The sequence below is a fragment of the Myxine glutinosa genome, chromosome 6 (assembly GCF_964187855.1).
Source record: "Myxine glutinosa chromosome 6, kmMyxGlut1.1, whole genome shotgun sequence".
In the NCBI taxonomy this organism is placed as follows: domain Eukaryota; kingdom Metazoa; phylum Chordata; class Myxini; order Myxiniformes; family Myxinidae; genus Myxine; species Myxine glutinosa.
In genome coordinates this window covers 21690347-21706989 of record NC_136266.1, presented here as the reverse complement: position 1 = coordinate 21706989, position 16643 = coordinate 21690347, and the positions used below count along the sequence as shown (strand labels likewise).

Sequence of the window (16643 nt, the reverse complement as noted above, 5' to 3'; positions counted from 1 at the left end):
ATACAATTAATCAATCAATTAGCGAACACCTCTTCCTCCCAATGCAGCCTCTATGAGGTGCACTGCGGTATTGCTGGGCGCCAGAGGCGCCCCGGCAATGCCGCGCTGTAGGATATTTCATTATTTGGCATGGGGGCGGTGTACTTTGAATGTATGTGTACTTGTTTGTTTTCTTGTTTGTTTTCTTTCTTGTTTTCTTTCTTGGTTGTCCGGACGATATCTCAGCCATCCTTTGAGCTAGGAAGCTGAAATTTCGGCACAAGAGTGAGCAAGTCCTTTGTCAAAAACGGTATTTTTTTTTTTTGATTAATCAATAAATTGAGGAGTTATTTAATTATTAGCGATTAATTAAATACTTATTTAATTAATCAAATTTCCTTTCTCTTCTGACCATTAACTCAGGCACCTTTTGAGTTAGGAAGCTGATATTTGGACATGCCAATGACCAGGTGATTTGGCTGCAAAGGATATTTTTGATTTATTAATTAATCAATTAATCGATTAATTATTTAATTATTCGATTAATGACAAAAAAACATTTTTTTTTTAAGTTACAGATTCTGATGAAATAGTGGTAGTTTATGTGTTCTCTGCCCAAATTGATTAATAATTTAATTTTTTTATGATTATTATTTATTTATTTTCATTATTAATCATTTATTTATTTTCTTTCTCATTTGACCAATATCTCAGGCACCTTTTGAGCTGGGAAGCTAATATTTGGACATGAATGACCAAGTGATGTGGCTATCAAGGATATTTTTGATTTACTGATTAATCATTTCATCTATTAATTATTTATTGATTAATCGATTAATTATTTATTGAGTAATCAATTAATTATTTAATTTTTTATAAATGACTTATTTAATTACATTTCTAAAAGATACATCTTCGGATGAAGCACTAGTGGTTTAGTTATGCGATTAGCCAATTGATTATGAAAATATTTTGTGATAATCTTTTATTGATTTTAATTATACAATTAATCAATCAATTAGTGTACACCTCTCCCTCCCAATGCAGCCTCAATGAGCTGCACTGCGGTATTGCCGGGCGCCGGAGGCGCCCCGGCAATGCCGCGCTGCAGCATATTTAATTATTTGGCATGGGGCGGTGTACTTTGAATGTATCTGTACTTGTTGTACACCGCTCCTTTCCTATGCCATCTCCAGGCATTGCAAATCGTCATTGCTGGGCACCGAAGGGGGCTCGGCAGTGACGCACGCTGAAAGGGAGTACTCAGTTTTCACTGTGGTTGTTTGTTTGTTTTCTTGCTTTCTTGTTTGTTTTATTGGTTGTCCGGGCGATATCTCAGCCATCCTTTGAGCTAGGAAGCTGAAATTTTGGGACAGTAGTGAGCAAGTCCTTTGTCAAAAACGGTATTTTTTGTTTTTTGATTAATCAATAAATTGAGGAGTTATTTAATTTTTTTCATTATTAATCATTTCTTTATTTTCTTTCTCATTTGGCCAATATCTCAGGCACCTTTTGAGCTCAGAAGCTAATATTTGGACATGAGTGACCAAGTGATGTGGCTATCAAGGATATTTTTGATTTATTGATTAATCAATTAATCAATTCATCGAGTAATTATTTAATTATTCGATTAACTACGAAAAAAATATTTTTTTTTTTCAGTTACAGATTCTGATGAAATGGTGGTGGTTTATGTGTTCTGTGACCGAATTGATTAATAATTTAATTTTTTCATGATTATTATTTATTTATTTTCATTATTAATCATTCATTTCTTTTCTTTCTCATTTGGCCAATATCTCAGGCACCTTTTGAGCTGGGAAGTTAATATTTGGACATGACAGTGACCAAGTGATGTGGCTATCAAGGATATATTTGATTTATTGATTAATCATTTAATCACTTTTTCTTTTTCTTTTTTTTTCTTTTTTTTTTGTATACTGAATCGAAGCTCGTGAAAGAGCTAACATTAACTTCACAAACAAATCGACCAGACAAACAAAATACACAAAAAGAGGGAGCGGAAGACAAGATGGGGAGAAAAGGGGAAGCACACACACACAACATCCGAGAGCAGGGAGATGTGTGGAAGGGAGAGGGCCCGGGGGGAGGAGGCGTGGGAAGGGGGGGGGGGGGAGGGAGAAGTATAAAGCACAAGGACACCAAGGACTTCCAGGACAAAAGTTGGTATTTCAAAAAGTGGAATTGCGGTGAAATTAGCGGGGGTAGAAAAGATCAAGGTTTTGGATGGGGGAAGATAAGAGATGGTGGTGAACAGCTGTTTTAAAGACTTGGAGGGTGGAGTGGGATTGAAGAGAGTGAGGGAGTTTGTTCCAGAGGTGGGAGAAAAGAGGAATGAAGGAGTGAAGGTGAGCAGAGAGTCTTGATTTTGGCAGTTTAACCAAAAGAGGGTTGCAGGCAGATCTTGTGCAACCTGTAGGAATATTTGCGGGACAGAGCCCAGAGAGAGCTGGGGGGGCAAGGCCAGAGAGGAGTCGGTAGAAGACGGAAAGACCACCAACCTGCCCGCGGTGAGTGAGTGAGAGGCCCTTGGAGTTAGCTTCATCGCGGGAGATTCCAATGATTCTGAATGCTTTGGTTTCAACAGCGTGAAGGCGAGCTAGGTGTGAGGCATGAGCACCAGCCCAGAGGGGAGAGCAGTATTCCATTGAGCTGCGGATGAAAGCCTTGACTTAATTATTTATTGATTAATTGATTAATTATTTATTGATTAATCAATTAATTATTTAATTTTTTATAAATGACTTATTTAATTAAATTTCTAAAAGATACATCTTCGGATGAAGCACTAGTGGTTTAGTTATGCGATTGGCCAATTGATTATGAAAATATTTTGTGATAATTTTTTATTGATTTTAATTATACAATTAATCAATCAATTAGTGTACACCTCTCCCTCCCAATGGAGCCTCAATGAGCTGCACTGCGGTATTGCCGGGCGCCGGAGGCGCCCCGGCAATGCCGCGCTGCAGCATATATAATTATTTGGCATGGGGCGGTGTACTTTGAATGTATGTGTACTTGTTTTTGATTTATTGATTAATCATTTAATCGATTAATTATTTATTGATTAATTGATTAATTATTTATTGATGAAACAATTAATTATTTAATTTTTTATTAATGACTTATTTAATTAAATTTCTAAAAGATACATCTTCGGATTTAGCACTAGTGGTTTAGTTATGCTATTAGCCAATTGATTAAGAAAATATTTTGTGATAATCTTTTATTGATTTTAATTACACAATTCATCAATCAATTAGCGTACACCTCTCCCTCCCAATGCAGCCTCTATGAGCTGCACTGCGGTATTGCCAGGCGCCGGAGGCGCCCCGGCAATGCTGCGCTGTAGGATATTTAATTATTTGGCATGGGGGCGGTGTACTTTGAATGTATATGTACTTGTTTGTGATCATTTCAAAATTAACAGATAGTGATGCTGCTGCAAATTGCATGTTGTCACTTGGATGAAAGACTATACGGCAAATGTTGGAATCGTCTACAAAGAAGGCGATGAGGATTACCCAAGGAAGCAAACGATCTTTGACATACATCAAGAAGAAGAATGTTTATATTACAGTTTCTCGGGAGACACCAGGCTCAACGTACAGTTAAGAAGCTAGGATTCAAGTATATAATTAATTGAGAGAGACTCAATGCTTGGGTATTGTCGAACAATGCCGGTGATGGCGCTTTGAGGGTTGTGGGCGCCACTAGGAAAGACATTACCGAAGGAACTGAATGAAATTTTATGTTTAAGGGAAGGAATATATCGAGGGAAATGGCAATGACCTCCTGCTTGAGGTTCTGGCACTAATTCCATTGTGAAGGAAAGGAAAAACCTACCTGTCTAAAATTTCATGACCAGGATGACAGTCAATCTTTTGACAGTAAAGTACAGTGATTGAGGAGTTTGGAAATCGGATTCGCCTGATGTCAGCAGCAGTTAGGGATTTGATGGATTTTTATGATGTTAAGGAAGTTAAGTGGTCCACAACTGAGCAATTACTCTTGGTGTGATTCATGTGGATCAAAATGATTCAACGGTGGGTAAAGGCATGTGGGTTTCGCACTATGAAGTATTTTGAGATTGGACATAATGTGATGACAGTGACAAGGGAGTTCTTTAACATGCAAGGTGTCTTCACCAAGTGTGTTCTTTTTACTGTAACCATTAATTTTTTGAGGGAAAACATTGCTGATAATGTCATCATCATCACTGTAACAATTAACAGCAAGCCATTTGCAGTGACCAAGAACAGCACAAACGTCACCATGGCATCTCTGAGGAGTTATCCATATGACCAAATTTACCTTCTAAAGCATGAAAGTGCACATCTGCCATGCAACCCTTTCGGAGAAGGTGCCGCTGGGAATGCAGAAGCTCAATTTAGCTGAGGCTACAACTCCCTACCCTTTTTGCTGATGTTGAAAATGGAGTTTTGAACAAAGCAAAAGCAAGGCCATCCATTACTTATGAAACTAGAGAGTTCATATAACATGATACCTCACATAGTGTTCAGGTATATACTTAATTTGAAATAAAATGACGATTTTAAAGATCGTTAAATAAAGATTACAGAAGTTTAGCACAACTGAAGCAATCTTATACACCGCACTATTTAACACGTCCAAGTACTGCAAAACGCGAGGTTCCTCAAAGTGACAAGAAGGCGATTTATGTTCTATAGGATTCAAGTATATACCATATATATCGGTGTATAATACGCACCCGTGTATAGTACGCATCCCCAACTTCCACCCTCAAAAAAAATAAAAAATATAAAATCATTCATTTTCATATCACAGTAGCGTGAATCTATGCATTTGCACACAAACTTTAAGTAGCACAAAATGAACATTTTGAAAGGAAAAAACCACAAAATATTTAGCTATATGTAGTCAGTATTCTGTAACACACGCGTCAGTGTCCAGATGTGCATGCAATCGCGGGAGCTTCTTTGCTTCATAGAAGAAAGGAGAGAGTATAGAGATTATTAAAAAAATATTTCTTGTGGAGTTGTGGCCCTGCAAAGGGCCGTTTGGGTGTGTGATGGGCTTCTCAGCTAAAGACAAGGAAATCCTCATCGTCGCTCTTCTCTTCGAAGATGGCATGCAAGTCCTCGTCTGAGTAGTACAGGTCACCATTGCTTTCGTTGGCGCTGTCGCCGCCACTGGAAGCTCCCTCCTGCCAGATTATATAATCTTCGGTACCGTCTATGCTGTTAGAAATACAGCACTTGAGAAAGGCCCGCTTTATGATCGCTGGCGGCATCTCCGCCCACACCTTTACAATCCAGCCACCTCCCACACCTTTACAATGGTGAAACGGTCTTTTTCGTGGCCGGTGGTCTTGACTGTGACGGTCCACTCCCCCTTCACTCCAATGCTGGTCCCTTTTGGAATGTCGAAGGTTAGAGGGGTCTGGTCGGTGTTTCCGATCCTGCTGAGCAGGTAGTTGTGCTCCCGGTGAAGCTTGATTATGAACGCCTGGAAGCATGTCGTTTTGTCGGCCGTATCGTCGGGAAGATGCTGTGCGATGTGTGTGCGGCGTCGTACCGACAGATTATGGCATTCCATAAATCTGTAGGCCCACGATGTACTGGCCATGAAGCCTTTGATGCCCCCGTCCAAAGCGAAGGTCCTTGCCTTCAGCCTGAGAGGAAGTGTAGAGATGGCGTGACCCTCTGCCCTCTTCTCCCGAACCCAGGCGATGACACGCTCCTCCAGATGTGGCCACTTCGCCGATTTCCCCCTGTTCGCCTTCTTCTTCCTCGGCATATCCTCCATGGAAGCCTTTGTCATTCGCCAGCGCCGGATGACTAACTCATTCACGCCGTGCTTCCTATAATTTCGGATTGCTACGCAATTGCAGTCGTAAAATAAGAGACCTTCAAAATAAAAGACCGATGTGGCTTTTCAGAGCGGGAAAAGCCGTTCTATTCACATTCTGGAAGCGGCGTTGCTTTGAGCGGCAAATCCATAGAAAGCACGTAATGGTACAAAACCCGCTTGCCATCCGGGGCGAACGAGCAGCAATGGCGGCCCTGCATGTCGGCGCAATTGTGCATGACGCACGGGGAAAACGTGCAACCGAGATCGCTTTTCGTAAAAAAAACTTTTTTTTCGGAAATGTATTGGAAAATTGACTTGTTTTGAAGCCGAGTTTTTTTCTATCCCTGTGTATAGTACGCACCCCCAACTTTTGACTTTTTTCCGATAAAAACGTGCGTCTTATACACCAGTGTATACGGTAATTCAATTTAAATGAAGTTAAGATGGTAAAAGTTGTATCAATAAATTAATTTCAGAATTTACTACCGTTTTATCATTGTTAACACTGTCTATTACACCACCTGTATTACAATGTCTATTAACACAGTCTATAACACAGTATATTACAGTGTCTATTACACCACCCAATGTACCACATTACATTACTTATTCATAGTTTACTCATCATATAGTATTTTACTCATCTCGAGCACAAATTATTCACTATAGAGTTTGGTTGGTCAAGAACAAAATTAAAGAAAGAAAAAAAGAAATGTTCTGAGCACAAAATAAAAAGGATAAAAAGCAGGGAGGAGTAATATAATAAATAAATGGTATGGGTTTTTGAAGACAACTTATGAAAAGTAAGGAAGGGATCATAGGGCCAGCTTGTGCAAAAACAAACATGCCCCATATATGGGCAGAGTGGCGTTGAATGCAGAATCGCTCTGATGCCAAAATCAGCTCTCCTAAAATAAACGGGCAAGAAAGAAGAAAATGTCTTCAATTTTGTTGTTGGTGGTGTTAAAGTTGTCGTTTGGCAAAAGCCATAATGTAGTTATTTTTCTGACAAGTATCGACAAATGTAAATGGGGGTATTTATCTACAGCTTAACTACTTACATTGAGCCCATATAAATCGAAATTTCAAAAACAAAGGAAAAAACTAAGTTAGGCTTTCCAATGGTGCAACTCTCATCACCCACTAATTTCCATCCAATTCCATCCAATTAACTTTGGTTAACCACCCAAAGGTTGGTTCATGGAAAAAAAACTTGTGGTGAAATGTCAAAGAGACAAATCTTTCCCTGTCTTTGTAATATTTGTCAAAAGAAAACTGAGATTTGAACGATTCAGATGTATTGCCAGCGGCCATTCCGAGGGTTTGTGTCATACTCCCCTCACCTGCCCATATGTGGAGCTCAAAATTTTGCTCACTGGATTTCAAAACCTTCAAATCGGTTTATCTTTTTCTAGGTTGAAAAAACAACAACTAAAAACACGGAAATCGAGAGATCTCGCAGAGCAGCTCATTTTAACCTTTATAAGTATCGTATTGTTATGTCAGGGGGGTAGAGGAATACATAGATGTAGGTAGATCTGTGTAGGTCGAATGCTCCGGAATGTCGCAATAACTAGAACCCACTATGTACCTTTAAGTTAGGATGTGTAGGCGTAGATGGGATAATTGCGTGTGTGTTTCCTGTACAGGAAGTGCTAAGTAGTCAGGGCGATAATGGTAACTTTGTGTGTTTTCCCACCTCTGTGGTCAATCCAATGTCCCTTTTGGCACCGCACCCAGACAGTAGGAATTCATGCCCCTAGCGCACCCACATTAATTAATTCCCTTCCCTTTCACATCAATAACACAACACCAACCAAAACGGGCAGGCTGAGACACGCCCTGCCGAGACACGATGAAAAGGGGGCGGATCTTTTGACCTCATGGGGGAAGGTGGACCGATGGACGTCACGATAGGGCGGGGCGGGGACGTGAGGGAAGTGACGACACGAAGGAGAAGAAGAGGAGTTCGGAGTTGGACACGAGGCAGAGCAGACGCCATTTTTGGAGAGCTGAGAGAAATCAGTAGTGATCGAGTGTGCTGCACATTTCCCTCTCGCTCCTTCCTGCCTTCGTTCTCTCCCATCTTCCCTGCGATCGGATCGTGTGCTTGCGTGGGCGGCTGTTGTGCCAAGGTTCACCCCGTTGGTGGCCGCGTTCGTGGCCTCATGCATACCATCGCCAACCACCCACGATCTCCAAAGCACCGAGCAGAGACGACAGCCCCAGGAACCGTGGTCCTTCGGACGGGGCGAGCGTTTGAGAGTTGCGGGGTGAGAGTTTGAGAGTCGCGGTGCGAGAGGACTGGGGCCGGCGAGCGAGTCACGTTGGGGAGACCCCCTTCCCGCCCACGTGTCGGGACCTAGCTGTCCGAGGCCTGCACCATCTCCACGCCACGCTCCCGAGCGAGCAAAGCTCAGAACGCACCACACACCCACACACCCGCTTTGTTCATTTCATCGTCTGCCCTGTTGTTTGTTCAATAAGTCTGTCGAGTGGGAGTACTCCATATAGGGGATTTATAGCATCAAAGCGCGGCATTCCTTTGTTCTCGAAACCGTTAATAAATCCTTGTATTATTTTCTGTATATACTTGAACGCAGTTTTCCGTGTGATTTATTTAATTTGCAGCAGCATTGGAGATGCCCCGAGAACAGGTAAGACTGCAGGGGTCTTGCGCCGCCCCTCCACCCAGCGCAATTTTGTATATCTTTCTATCTTCGAGTCCGCCATTGAGTTTTCGCCTCGAGAGCTAAGGCCTTCGTGATCGGCTTCCGTGACCGCCTGATTTTCATCAAAGGCGGCCACACGACAGTATTTACCCTGCTGAACGCAAATCCAGTCAACGAGAGGGTGCTCGAGGGGGGCTCGATACACTTTGATTAGTTAAGGATTAATTATTATAAGTTATCCTCTAACAATGAATCACAGAGACCATTGAAGCTACAATGACGATCATAATAAAATACACAATTTGGTATCTGTCTGTCTGACGAGTTTTGACCACGATACATTCGGTTGTTATACTTATCCAATCTCAACCAAACTTAACAGGAGGACTAAGGGTCACACAATTAAGGTCGTAGCGAATTCATTTGTCCACCCCCTTCCCAAAGGGATTTTCTCTTCAAATGGGGTTGCGTGCTGAGGTGTATATTCATGTTAAGATAGCTTTATTATGGCGTTTTTCCAAGGCCGCAATTTTTTTTTCTAATAACAAAAACATAATATTAATATTATTACAAAACAAAATGAATACTAATAATATCTTCCCCTCCTCAAGAGGTGTTTCCTCTTTGGTCAAACGCCATGTCACCGTTTATAAATAGCTTATCGTGCCGTTTTATGGGAGCACAGGCACCTCCCAGAAATAAAAATATTATAAACCACAAACAAATATGATTTTCTTTTTAAACAGTGGCTAATGTTGTTTAACAAGAAATTGAAAGAAATTTGGAGTAATCCCGACATCTGTGAGGCAAATTTTACCTCCAGAACTGAGCAAAGAACCACTATAATCTATATACCCCACAAGGGTTAATAGCATGACCCTTCCTGCCATTAACGTGCCGTTTTTCATGGCGGCCTTTTGAAACAGTCGCTACTGCTGTTTAACACGAAACTGAAAGGGAGAAACCTGGGGAGTGTTCACTTTCCAAGCAGCTAGCTAGCGCTTGCCAAGCCAGCTTTTCCTTATCAACGGTTTCGAATGGAGTGCTTGCTCAAATGCTTAAACCATGTGGTGAGCTCTCCACAAGAAACTTGGTAAATGAACAAACCCCCGATGTTGTTGAGGCCCAACCCTTGATCTACTATAATCTATATACCCGAGAGGAATGACCCTTCCTGCCACTCCCGCTTCTGTAGGGAGTACTAGTAATAAAAATGAGTCAATAAAATTGTCTGCATAAGATCAGAATGAGCAAATAACACCAGAGTGGGCAAATAGGCATTCTTCTTCTTCTTCTCCTCCTCCTTCTCTTCGCTTTATAAGGGGTGAGGTCCAACAGCCCTGCCTTACCCACAATACTCTTCCACTTCCCCCTGCCCTCAGCCAACTTTCTCAACTCTCCATCCACCCCCACCTTATTGATATCCCTTCTCACATAATCTTCCCATCTCTTTTCACAATCTTCCCTTCCTAACGGCACTAAATATTTTCCTCTTTGTTCCCTCAAACGATCCGCTGTCTTCGCCATTATTAATTTGCATAATTTGCAATAATAATTCTCATATCTAGCTGCCTCATTCACACTTTTGGCATTCGTTTGATGGGCAGCAGAGCAGAAACGAAAGATCCCCAGCTCCAAAATGAGCATCAGAAAGAGAAACATCCATCTTTGCTTTCTTTATGAATTTCACCTGCAACTCCGAGTAACTGCAAAGCTCTTCCTCCAGATGGTGTGTGTAAGTCACTACTTAAAGTGTGACGGGTGGTGAGCCACTCACTTACTGCATATTGCAGTCATGTGGCATTCCCTCCAACATGGGAGGAACTTCACACGGGGTACACAGTGTCTGCATGCACACTGCCAAATTAAGACGACTGGGTAGTTGAAACATTGGACTCAAGACTTGCCTGTTGAGCAGCGATACTAATTGGTGGTGGCTTCAGTTTTGAATATAGATCTTCCCAACTACAATAAGTTTTCATGGCACACAACTTTAGCTTTCATTTCACAAGATGCGCTCTTACAGTCACGTGAAAAAGTAAGTACACCCCATGTAAAGTTTTGACTTTTTCAACATACAGATATTTTATCTTCATTTCAACAATATTGAAAGATAAAGGTGATATAATATAACAAATCTCACGAAACATTTACATTTTGTAGTCCATTGAATAATTTAAATAAACATAAATGCAAATTTTGCATGTGGAAAAAGTAAGTCCACCCCATGAAATGTTTTAAAAATATTTTTAACATATGTGGACATATCAACATTTGATCTTCATTTAAACAGTATCTATTGATAAAGGTGATCTAATTGAACAAAAAACAATGACAAATTGACTTTGCAATAATTTATTCAACAAAAAATTGTTGCACAGCATGCACAGCTCGTTTCAAATCCCCCCACAACATCTCGATGGGATTTAGAACCGGGCTTTGACCTGGCCATTCCAGGACCCTCCATTTCTTTCATTTCAGCCATTCCTTGGTGGATTTACTGGTATGTTTAGGGTCATTGTCATGTTGCAAGGTCCACCTTCGGTTGAGCTTCAACTTTCCGACAGATGGCCTCACATTATCCTCAAGCACCCTCTGGTACAATGACGAATTCATAGTGGATTCTATGATGGTGAGTTGCCCAGGCCCTGATGCAGCGAAGCTGCCCCAAACCATAATATTTCCACCACCATGCTTTACAGTTGGTATCAGGTTCTTGTGGTCAAATGCTGTCTTTGGTTTTCGCCAAACATATCTTCTGGTACTGTGGCCAAATAGCTCTACCTTTGACTCATCTGTCCAGAGCACATTGTTCCAGAAGTGCTGGTCTTTGCCCAGGTGTTCATTGGCAAACTTTAGTCTTGCCCTGATGTTCTTTCTGGACAGCAAAGGTTTCCTCCTGGCACACCTCCCATGTAGATCAAATCTGTGCAGCCTCTTTCTCATGGTAGACTCGTGCACTTTGACATCAACAGTGGCAAGAGCTACCTGCAGGTCCCGTGATGACATTCTGGGGTTCTTAGAGACTTCTTTCAGCATCTTGCGGTCTGCTCTCAGGCTGAACTTGCTGGGGTGGCCTGGCCTGAACAAGTTGGCAGTTGTTTGGAATCTTCTCCACTTGTAGATGATCTTCCGGACAGTCGAATGATTGATTTCAAATTGTTTGGAGATCTTTTTAAATCCCTTCCCAGACTCATAGGCATCTAAAACCTTCTTTCTGAAGGCCTCAGAGAGCTCTTTTGATCTAGGCATGGTGACGCCGCACACTTCAACAACAAAGAGCAAATCAAACTAAACGTCTGAGGTTTAAATAAGACAGGTTCCTCCAAGATCCTCTCTAACGATGTTCTAATCATTTGCACCTGAGCTGGTGCACCTGATTCTAATTTTAGGTATTTGAAGTAGTGATAAATGTCGGGGTGTACTTACTTTTCCACATGCCAAATTTGCATTTATGTTTGTTTAAATTATACAATGGACTACAAAATGTAAATGTTTCATGATGTTTGTTATATTATATCACCTTTATTTATCAATATTATTGAAATGAAGATCAAATGGCTGTATGTGAAATATGTTGAAAAAGTCAAAACTTTACATGGGGTGTACTTACTTTTTCACATGACTGCACATGGAGTATGTTGCCTCCTTTTGGACAAACACGCTCCTTACCATCAGCGGTGAAGTGAGCTGCTTGTGGACACCACTGAACACTGCCAGCACATTTTTCCTTAATTTTAGTTAGTCATCTACAATTTTTTTTATTCTTCATATTGCTCTTCTGTGAACCTTTTGTTGGTAAATAAAATATTTTACCTGATTGAAAGTAAAACCTTCCAAATTATTTGCATTCCACACAAACAAAGGAAAGGCTGATGGCTTCATTACTCCTTGCCAAAATGTAGCTGCAGTAGTATCCATCATTTTTCATTGGCTCTCGACTATTCCAAGCTTCCCGCCACAGCCCTGGACAAAATTCACTTCTTCCCGAAACCCAAACATTTGACATGATGTTGCAGCACAAAAACTCCCTGGGTTACAGCCACCCCTCCCACCCCTCCCACCACCAACCCCCCTCAACGCACCTCGGCCTTGATGGCATCTTCACCAAAGCAGACATGCTGCAGGTAAGCAGCCGCATTGGCCTGTACAGAGGGAAACTCGTGCTGGAGCATTTGGATAACTTCAGGCAGCTCAGGGTCACGCCAGCCAAATTCCCTGGTAAAAGCACACACAGGATCATTCATTTCAGGTGTCGATCCTCCGAGATGAACAATTTTACAAATGGTCCTGCCCAGTAAACTCAAACACTTGGCCTTTAATACCCATGCACAATCTGGGATAGTGTTCACACAGGTGTAAAAATAAATTACTGGCGCAGTGCTGACATTAGAAGGAAATTCAATTCAGCATGTTCAGCATGTAATGATGTCTGCTACAATGAGCATATGGGAATAAAAAGCCATGCTCCACTTTTCTGCACCTTTGGTGGGACAGGACTCAGCGAAGAGTTTACAACAAAGGAATGGCTGCACATTGAAGGCAACCTGAACACTGACCCCTGCTCTGTGGCAAGTTTTAACAGATGTAGAGCAAGTGTAAAATCCAATCATGGGCAAAAATACCATGGGCGCAGGAAAAGCACATCAGCTTGGGACTTTATCCATTTGGTGGAAAAGGGAATAGCATTGGGGGTGTGAAGGAAATTGCTATGAAAGGCCACCTGGCTTGCTTCTACCATACCCTCCCACCTGCCTGTTCTACAAGTAGATTTAGAACAAGTGGCATCAGGGGAAATAACAGATTCTCAAGCAGTGTTAAACAATGTAATTCAGGCCCTCATCAACTGTGCCGAGAGTCCACCACGACAGCACATGGCACAAGTATGGACTCAAGCGATTACACGTACATGCACACGCAATCATGTGCGCGCACACACACACACACACACACACACACACACACACACACACACACACACACACACACACACGCACACACAAATCGGAAGAAAATATCAAAATACCAGGAGTGAAAATACTGTTATGTCGATGGGTAGGGCATATATAGATTTAGGTAGATCTGTATAGGTATCATGCTCCGGTTGTCGTGGGTAGCTGGAACCATCTCGAAGTAAATAAGTAGAGGACCTGTCCAGACTGGATGTCGGATAAGTTGGGTATGTGTCCCCGCCACGAGGGGGCGGGGCTTGTTAACTAGTGTAGGGATTATGCTAATTCCATTGTGTGTCGTTCCCTCTTTGAACATCCCGGTGTCCCTTATGGCAATACATCCCATAGACATTAGATAGGCCCATTAGCACAACACATTAATTAATCCCCCGCCGCCACAATGACTGACCGAAAAGACCAACAGGAAGCGGCCAAGTACAACGGCGCCATGGCAGGCAGACATCGTGCAATGCAGGCTGAGGCCACGCCCACCGCGCGATGGATTGACACCAGGGTTTTGATGGGCAGATGACACGACTGGAAGTGAGGGCTAATCGGCACGCAGCTGAAGCCCAGAGATAATAAGGAGCAAGCTGATTGGCCGGAGGGTTTTGATAAAAGTGGAGAGAAGCCAACATTTTGTCTTTCTTGTTCTGGATGTGAAAGCAAGTGGTCGGAGATCGACATTTGCGCTCTTCCCTTTGTCCCTCTCGCTTTGGTTTCTTCCCTGGCTGGACCTCCATTCTGCCTTTGCCTTTCATTCCTGGGTGGAACCTTTGTCTTGGTGAACCGCGAATTGCATGCATTACGACGGACGTTGGGGAAATGTTGGAGCGCTGTCGATTCTCCTCCCTGGCGTTCACGTGCGAGCAAGGCTTGCCACTGGAGCGGGCGCGACTGGCGCGAGTGAGTGGCTCGGTGGCCTAGCAGTGTGCGAAGGGGGCCTTATCGAGGCCGAGTGGACAAGGGCACGCCGAGGCCTACTTCCCACCAACACCGGAGCCTGAACGAACCTGACGACTACAGACAGATAAGACGCACCACAGAACACAACAAAACGTTTATTTTCATATCCTTTCCATTTGTCGTGTCGTCAAAGTCTGTGTGTAAGAGCGCTCAATAGGGGGTTAGTTTTTACTGGCGCGTTCCTTTGTTCTCGGAGTCCGGCAATAAAGCCGCGTATTTTTGTACAGCAACTTCGTTTTTGGGTGATTTAGTAATTTGCAGGTGAAGACTGAGCGGACCGTCAGGTAAGCCAGCATTCTCCACCAAACCCCCCTTCTCGTGTATGATCCGCCATTGAATTGGATAACACCTCATTAAGCTCGATTCCATCCGTGGACGCTCTGTCTTAACTGAGAGCCGTCCACACGACAATACGTTGAAGAACTTCCAGGGTAACAGCCTTTCACCCCTCATGTTTTGCCTGGCCCTGGGCCCACTGAGCAACCTCATTAATGAGTAAGGACATGGATACACCCCAACATCAAATACAAGAACGTCCAAAGAGACAAAAAAAAAAGGTGACATCTACTTTACATGGATTATTTAAAATTCTTTGCACCAAATGACAACTCTAATGAGTGAAACAGTACTCTGACGACATAAAAATGGAATTTGGCTGATATAAGTGTGCCAAGTGCACATTCATAAAAGGTAGACCAACAAAAACAGACAACATAAAAATTGACACATATATAACAATACAGGAGCTAGACAACGAAGTATCATACAAATACCTTGGAGGAGAAGAGCGCCACCAAATACGTCACAATCAAATGCGCATAACAATTACCAAAGAAAACCTGCATAGAACGAGGCTGATCCTGAAAAGATGCCCATCTCCAAGGAACAAAATCAAAGCCATAAACCAACTCACAATAACAGTATTCCAGTACAGCTGCGGAATAATAAAATGACCACAATCAGAAATCAATAAACTGGATATCAAAACAAGGAAACCCCTCACCATCCATAAAATGTTTTACAAAAAGCAATGCATCCTGACAATGTACCTGCCAAGACGAGAAAGGGTTGCGGCCTGATGGAGCTCAACTAATTGCACACTGACAACTGCAGGATTGGCCAAATATGTAAAAAGTGCAACAGAATACCGAATCAAATTTGTAAGCAAACATGAAGACAACAAACCAGAGAAGGTATCTCTAACCCACCAAGCAAAAAAATTCCAGACAGGTGCGAATGGAAGATGTCACACAAGAAACCAAAACAACAATGAGTACAGCCCCAGCAAATGCAAAAAAGAAAGAACAATATAAAAGGAAAATTCCAAAGATACACACCGACAACTGTGAAAACAACAAAACAGCAGGAAGGTACAGTGGCTTCAGAAAGTATTCATACCACTTGACGTTTTCACATTTTGTTATGTTACAGGCTGAATTTAAAATCGATTAAACTGAGATTTTTTGTCAATATGAGGAATTTGAAAATTCTCCATAATGTGAAAGTGGAATTTTGTTTTTAGACGTTTTTTAATGAAATAATTAAAAATCAACATTAAATACAGAAATATTTAATTTTTTTTTTTTTTTTGTATACAACATCGAGGCTCGTGTAAGAGCTAACATTAATCACAAAAAGACAAACTGACACATAAAACATAAGATAAAGGGAGCAGGAGACAAGATGGGAAGAGAGAGGGAAGGACACAAACACAACTTTGAGAGCAGGGACATCGAGAGAACTGTGGGAGGGAGAGGGCTTGGGGGGAGGTGGGAGAGTTATAAAACATATGGACACTGCAAGGACTTCCACGAAAGAAGTTCGAATTTCAAAAAAGTGCATCTGGGGTGAATTAGCGCGGGTAGAAAAGATCAAGGTTTTGGATGGGGGAAGATAAGAGATGGTGGTGAACAGCCGTTTTGAAGACCTGGAGGGAGGAGTGGGATTGAAGGGAGTGGGGGAGTTTGTTCCAGAGGCGGGAGAAAAGAAGAATGAAAGAGTGAAGGTGAGCAGAGAGTCTTGATTTTGGCAGTTTAACCATAAGAGGGTTGGGTTGCTGGCAGATGTTGTGCGACCTGTAGGAATATTTGGGGGACAGAGCACAGAGAGAGCTGGGGGAGCAAGGACGGAGAGGAGTCGGTGGAAGACAAAGACCACCAACTTGCCTGCGGTGAGTGAGTGAAAGGCCCTCGGAGTTAGCTTCATCGCAGGAGAT

At 42.2% G+C, this 16643-nt stretch overlaps 1 protein-coding gene across 7 annotated transcripts in view; it reads right to left on the bottom strand.

Moving 5' to 3' along the window:
* The window catches only part of LOC137429642 (catenin delta-2), a 580920-nt gene that overhangs the window by 209562 nt on the left and 354715 nt on the right, over positions 1-16643 (bottom strand). For all 7 annotated transcript variants that reach the window (XM_068119734.2, XM_068119735.2, XM_068119736.2 and 4 more), the window contains one exon: positions 12596-12728. In XM_068119734.2, the coding sequence (XP_067975835.2) occupies positions 12596-12728 (133 nt within the window). The remainder of the gene's footprint in view (positions 1-12595; positions 12729-16643) is intronic.